The 6,911-nt window shown below is 48.5% G+C and overlaps 1 protein-coding gene across 1 annotated transcript; it reads right to left on the reverse strand.

The window, feature by feature from the left end:
• Positions 1–338: 338 nt before the first annotated feature.
• LOC139362945 (nuclear protein 2-like) lies at positions 339–6,339 on the reverse strand. The gene is made up of 2 exons (XM_071095308.1): positions 6,005–6,339; positions 339–3,255 (listed from the first exon to the last, which is right to left on the reverse strand). Exons 1-2 carry the CDS (start codon positions 6,325–6,327, stop codon positions 3,234–3,236), a joined length of 345 nt encoding a protein of 114 aa, XP_070951409.1. The 5' UTR covers positions 6,328–6,339; the 3' UTR covers positions 339–3,233.
• Between the last annotated feature and the right edge of the window lie 572 nt (positions 6,340–6,911).

Raw genomic sequence — 6,911 nt, forward strand, 5'->3', positions numbered from 1 at the left:
CTGGCACAAGGGTGGAATCGCCCAGCGTGCAGACTGGGGTGCTTAGTATTAGCCCTTCCAGGGGAGGGGGCTGTGCCAAGCATCCCAGAGCCAGGTTGAGGCCACCAAACCGTCTTGGCCTGGGTCCTCTGGATCCGAGTGCCTGATCCCCCGACCCCTCAAAAAAGCAGAGGTTGGTGTTGCAGGCCTGGGGTAGGGGTGCCTGCCCCAGTAGAGTCCCAGGCAGTGGTTCTCACATCAGTGACACCCTCAGGTCAGGGAAGGGGCAGCCGACCCCCACCCGTGTCATGTGTGGGACCACGTGTGGGGTGTGCGTTTTCACCTTGGTGAAATCTCACCTGCCAATGCTTTCTCGTGAGTGCCGACCACCTTCTCTGACCATGTCATGCCCAGGCAGCAGCAGGCCCTGGCCACTGCAAGACCCACGTCCTGGGTCCCCTGGCTCCCCTAGAGGGTCATTCCCTTGCCAATGTCCCCAGTGGTGACAGCAGATCCTGCGGCTGGCCTAGTGGACAAGACCCCGTGATACTTGTATATTACACTGTCCTGATTTCAGACAATTTCAACCTTATTTAAAAAAGAATATTCTATACAATGCTGTTTCATCTTTTTTTTTTTTTTTTAATTTTTGAGACGGAGTCTCACTCTGTCACCCAGGCTGGAGTGCAGTGGCCGGATCTCAGCTCACTGCAAGCTCTACCTCCCGGGTTCACACCATTCTCCTGCCTCAGCCTCCAGAGTAGCTGGGACTACAGGCGCTCGCCACCTCGCCCGGCTAGTTTTTTGTATTTTTTAGTAGAGACGGGGTTTCACCGTGTTAGCCAGAATGGTCTCGATCTCCTGACCTCGTGATCCGCCCGCCTCGGCCTCCCAAAGTGCTGGGATTACAGGCGTGAGCCACCGTGCCTGGCTCTACGATGCTGTTTTCAAAGCTTTTATTGTTTGAAATGCATGTGTCATGCACGTTGGGGGACAGGAGGAGGGGCTGAGGAGCGGCTCAGTGTCACCTTCCGTGGCCACTGGCCCTGGCCCTTAATCCAGACACCGATGGAAGTTGACTTTTCATATCTTTCTCCTGAAATGAACTCTGTTTTAAATTGGAATATATTTTGTTAAAAAAAAAAAAAACCCAAAACCCAAAAACAAAACGAACAAAATACCCACTATGAGATCCCTCTATAGAGTCACCAAAAATCCTAAAGCTGGAAACACTAACAGTGCCGAAGATTTAGAGGACGTGCTGTAAGAGAAATCCATACAGCTCTAATGGGAGTTTACACTGGTGCCCCCACTTTGGAAAACTGTTTGGTAGTGTGTTGGTGCTGGTGCTAACACACTCGCATTTCCCTATTTTATCTTTTTGAGACAGAGTCTCACTCTGTAGCCCAGGCTGGAGTGTAGTGGTGCGATCTCGGCTCACTGCAACCTCCGCTTCCTGGGCTCAAGTGATTCTCCTGCCTCAGCCTCTCGAGTAGCTGGGATTAAAGTGCCCACCACCACGCCTGGCCAATTTTGTATTTTTAGCACAGATGGGATGTCACTGTGTTGTCCAGGCCGGTCTCAAACTCCTGAGCTCAGGCAATCTGCTCACTTTGGCCTCCCAAAGTGCTAGGATTATAGGCATGAGCCACTGCGCCTGGCCAGTTCACTCTTTAGTAAAATTTTTATAGCAACTTCTCATTCCATAGTGATTTCAGTCACTCTCAACAAATTCACTTACAGTTATCAATATTTGAACTTTCACAGGTGTTGTCATAGATAAGGAATTTGGCCAAATGGACTCTTGATTATTGCAGTAAAAATTCTGCTCAAATTAGGTAACAGGCATTTGAAGTTTAAAATTATGCAAACTGTGTTGCAAAAATTTTGCTTCTAGGGATTTAAGAAACAGTCATGATTGCACAAATAAATGTGCTGTAGGGATGTTCATTTAACAAAATGTGTAAAACAGGGAAAACCTGTAAACAAACTAAGTGTCCTATAACAGAATTCATTAAATAAGTTATGATACATACATATGATGAAATGTGTGCAGCCATTAAAAAATGTTATGAGGGGCTAAGTGCGGTGGCTCATGCCTGTAATCCCAGCGCTTTGGGAGGCCGAGGTGGGTGATCACTTGAGGTCAAGAGTCTGAGACTAGCCTAGCCAACATGGTGAAACCTTGTGTCTACTAAAAACACAAAAAATTAGCTCGACGTGGTGGCGCATGCTTGTAATCCCAGCTACTTGGGAGGCTGAGGCAGGAGAATCGCTTCAACCCATGAGGCAGAGGTTGCAATGAGCGGACATTGCACCATTGCACTCTAGCCTGGGTGACAAGAACAAAACTCCATCTCAATGAAAAAAAAAAAAAAAAGGAAAGAATATTTGACATGAAAGGTATTTTTTATAATACATAAATACATTAAGTGAAAGAGCAGATTACACCACAGTACATCTAGTGTGTTTATATTTTGAGAAAATATATATTTTGAATATTGGAATTATATACACCCAACTAGTAATGCTATCCATTGAGTCGTGAAATTACAAGTGATTTTTTTTTTGCTTGTCCCTATTTTCCAATTTTTCTACAGTGACCGTACTTGCAATAATTAAACATAGTATGGTCATTTAAAATACGTCCACAAATTCTTTGATACTCTCTTCAAAAGGCGGAGCACAGTTCCTATCCGTGTGGGCTGGGTTACATGATTCCCTTCTGACAGATGGGAAAAAGCAAAAGTGATGGCTTGCAACTTTGTAAACTACATCATAAAAGGTTCTGTGGCTTCCTCTTGCTCACTCTTTGATTACTCACTTGGGAGAGCCAGCTGTCACACCATGACACCTAAGTAGCCTGTAGAGAGGCTCATGTGACAGAAACTGAGGCCTCCGGTCAGCAGTCACATGAGCGAGCCATCTTGGAAACAGGCTTTAGGTGACTGCAGTCTCAGTGGACAGCTTGACTGCAATGTCATGAGACACCTTGAGCCCAAATGACCCAGCTCTGTCACTCCTGAATTCCTGACCCACAGAAATGGAGATCCTAAGTATTTTATTTATTTATTTATTTATTTTTGAGACAGAGTCTCACTCTGTCAACCAGGCTGGAGTGTGGTAGTGTGATCTTGGCTCACTGTAACCTCTCCCTCCCGGACGGGGTATGGTGGCTCATGCTTGCAGTCCCAGCACTTTGGGAGGCTGAGGCGGGTGGATCTTCTGAGGTCAGGAGTTCGAGACCAGCCTGGTCAACAAGGTGAAACCTCGTCTCTATTAAAAACACAAAAATTAGCTGCGTGTGCTGGTGGGCACCTCCAATCCCAGCTACTGGCGGGGCCGAGGTTGGAGAATTGCTTGAACCCAGGAGGCAGAGGTTGCCGTGAGCCGAGATCACGCCACTGCACTCCAGCGTGGATGACAGAGCAAGACTCTGTCTCAAAAACAAACAACGAAAAAGTGGATAGCAGCATCTACCTCGAAGAATTGTTGTGGGATCAACAGTGCAGAGATCCTAGTAACTAAAAAAGAAAAAAGTTTCAGGACCCCCTATAAGATTTACTATGCCTCGAAGGAAGTTACACCCTGACAGAGTCACATAGCATGTTCGTAACTTCTGCTTCTTAAATTATAATTTATTCCTTCCTTATTATTTTCAGTCGGTAAATGACTATGAGAGACCAGAGACTAGTCCTCCTCTCCTTCCAATCACTCAACTTTGTTACAGATTAACTGCCTCCTTTATTGTTCTGTACCTAACTCACACCAGATGGCACAAAAGACCCCATGACTTACATCTTCAGTGTAGAAGGTTAAATACACCTTTCCTGAAAAAAAAAAGACCACCTTGTCTGGGTGCAGCCGTTCATGCATTCAATCCGAGTACTTTGGGAGGCTGAGGTGAGCGGACTGCTTAAGCCCAGGGATTTCAGACTGGCCTGGGCAACGTGGTGAAACCCTGTCTCTACAAAAAATACAAAAATTAGTCAGGTGTGTTGGTGCATGCCTCTAGTCCCAGCTACTAGGGATGCCGAGGTGGGAGGATCGCTTGAGCCAGGGAGGCTGAGGCTGTAATTGAGTTGCAACTGCACCACTGCACTCCCGCGTGGGTGACAAAGTGAAAGAAAGACCACCCGGACCAATCAGATATGTTTTAAGTATGTATTAAGCCTTACACGGAGAGATGCTGAAATTCTGCTAAGCTTCCCTAAACTTTGTCTATGCAAGTGATCCCAAACTTCTAAGCCTTGGAACACTGTCTTCCATTCTTGGGTATCTGTGCTTCCCAGGTGACCCTCCTTAAACTCTCTGCATGAATAAACTCCCTTTAGATTCTGACCCTTTTGATTATTTGAGGTTGACACACTGTGCAATATACATCAGAATACCAAATATTAACCTTCAGAACAGTATGTGACATTTAGGTAGAAATCTTTCTTTCTTTCTTTCTTTTTTTTTTTTTTAGATGGAGTCTTGCTCTGTCGCCCAGGCTGTAGTGCAGTGGCATGATGTCGGTTCACTGCAACCTTGGCCTCCCAGGTTCAAGCAATTCTCCTGTTTCAGCCTCCCAAGTAGCTGGGACTAAAGGCGCCCACCACCACTCCCATCTAATTTTTGCATTTTTAGTAGAGATGGGCTTTTGCCATGTTTGCCAGGCTGGTCTCGAACTCCTGACTTCAGGCGATTGACCACCTTGGTCTCCCAAAGTGCTGGGATTACAGGTGTAAGCTACTGCGCCCAGCTGATATTTAGGTAGAAATCTTACACATATTCCTAACTTTGTTCTCTCCCCACTTATATTTCTAACTTCTTCTTTACAGTTAAGAACAAAATCATTTGTGGACTTGAAAAGAGTTACCACAGTAACTGGAAAAAAAAAAAAAAAACCTGGAAGTTAAACTGTTACTCTTGATGCTCTCTTTTAATTAATAAACCCTAAAAAAGGCTAACTCACTTGGACACTACTTAATTAACAATCAATTAGTAAGGAAAAGATATCGAAGCAGTAAACTTAAGTGAGGGCGAAAAGGTCGGTTGACCAAATATGGATTCTGTCTTCCTAGAACCAAGTTACAGTTGGAGTTACAGAAAATACTTTGAACAGGTCCTTCAGTATCCTGTAGGATATCAGACAAAAACACAGATCAGTTACTTTCTTTTTCTTTTTTCTTTTTTTGACAGTGTCCCACTCTGTCGACCAGGCTGGAGTGCAGTGGCGAGATCACGCTCACTGCAGCCTCCACCTCCTGGGCTCAAGCAATCCTCCAGCCTCAGCCCCGCAAGTAGCGGGGACTACAAGCGCGCGCCACCATGCCCAGCTAATTTGTTGTATTTTTGTAGAGACAGAATTTCACCAAGTTGCCCAAGCTAGTCTGGAACTCCTGAGCTCAAGAAATCCGCCTGCCTCGGCCTCCCAAAGTGCTGGGATTAAGGGCGTGAGGCACCGGGCCGGCCCAATTACTTTCTTCAGTCTGAGCAAGAGCACTTTTTAGACGGAGTCTCGCTCTGTCGCCCAGGCTGGAGTGCAGTGGCGCGATCTCGGCTCACTGCAGCCTCCGCCTCCCGGGTTCAAGCAATTCTCTGCCTCCGCCTCTGCCTCAGTCTCCCGAGTAGCTGGTATTACAGGTGGCCGCCAACACGCCCGGCTAATTTTTGTATTTTTAGTAGAGACGGGGTTTCACCATGCTGGCCAGGATAGTCTTGAATTCCTGACCACAAGATCCACTCGCCTCGGCCTCCCAAAGTGCTGAGATTACAGGCGTGAGCCACTGCGTCCGGCCCGATCGCTTATATTTTTAAAAAGATGTTTTCTTCGTTTCCTAGCCCCTTGTACCCCCCTACAAAGTTCCAAAGTTTGATGTTGTTGCAACGGCCATCAGAGGTCAAGCCGGGGGTGCAGCTCCCTAATGCGGGGCAGCCTCAGAGGGGGCCGACCCTGCACAGGATGAGCGGCGCCGGGCGGCGGGGGACGCAGCCGGGGTCCCCGGGACGTGGCTGGGGGAGGTGTTGGGGAGCGACGTACCCAGGCTCAGGTGAGGCGAGTGTGCGGCAAGGGCTGCAGCCGGAGCTAGCGGGCTTGCGGTGGCCACTGAGGAGCTTCTGTCCGACCTTGTGCTTGTGCCCGCCAGGCGACAGCCGCTTGGCGCGCAGCGCCTGCTCTTTCAGCGTCAGGCCCTTGCTGCGCCCTATGCCGCAGGCTGAGAAGTCGCGCAAGTAGTAGTAGTAGAGCCAGTGGTAAAGCTCCTCCTTGTAGCTTATCGGTGGCGGGGGCCGGGTGGGAGCCTGCGGATAATAACCCGCAGCCTGCGGACATTGACTGGCAGTCGGGGCCACGCGTCTGCGCATGCGCGCTCCTGGAAACCCAGCGGCCGCTCCTCGAGTTCCGATTGGCTCCACGTGAGGGCCGGGTCTCTGTGATGTCACAGGCGCGTGACCTCGCTGACGTCACAAGAGCGGGTCTTTGGCTACATAATACTGCAAAGCCTTCGGCGACGTCACAGTGACGTTACCGTGCCTGGAGCTGGGGTGTTTTCTCCTCAGGGTAGAGCCTGGTAACCGCGATTTCCCCAGCATGTTCTGTGTGTTGCTGGCTGGAGAAGGGCAGTTGACAAACTCTGACCCAGCACAGTGTTTCTGTGGGTCAAAACTAGAAAACTATGTCCGCGCGCCGCCGAGGCGGAAGGAACCGTTCAGGCCAGGAGTTAAAGAGCAGCCTGGGCAACATGGCACGACCCCATCTGTCAAATCCCACCTCAGCTTCCCAGATACTTGAACCCCAAGGTTCAAGGCTGCAATGAGCTGTGATCCCATCACAGCACTCCATCCTGCGAGACTGAGGTAAACCCTGTCTAAGAAAATAAAAAAACTATCCAAGTGTGCAACCGGGAGGGACTGCTGAAAGAAAACATGATAATTGAATGTTCAAATAC

The sequence above is a fragment of the Macaca nemestrina genome, chromosome 4 (genome assembly GCF_043159975.1).
Source record: "Macaca nemestrina isolate mMacNem1 chromosome 4, mMacNem.hap1, whole genome shotgun sequence".
Lineage (NCBI taxonomy): Eukaryota > Metazoa > Chordata > Mammalia > Primates > Cercopithecidae > Macaca > Macaca nemestrina.

Coding starts and splice junctions, on each gene's coding strand:
- LOC139362945 (XM_071095308.1), bottom strand. CDS start 6,327: ATGCGCAGACGCGTGGCCCCGACTGCCAGTCAATGTCCGCAGGCTGCG. Junction 3,256..6,004: donor CTCGCCTCACCTGAGCCTGG/GTACGTCGCTCC, acceptor TGTTTTTAATAG/AGACGAGGTTTCACCTTGTT.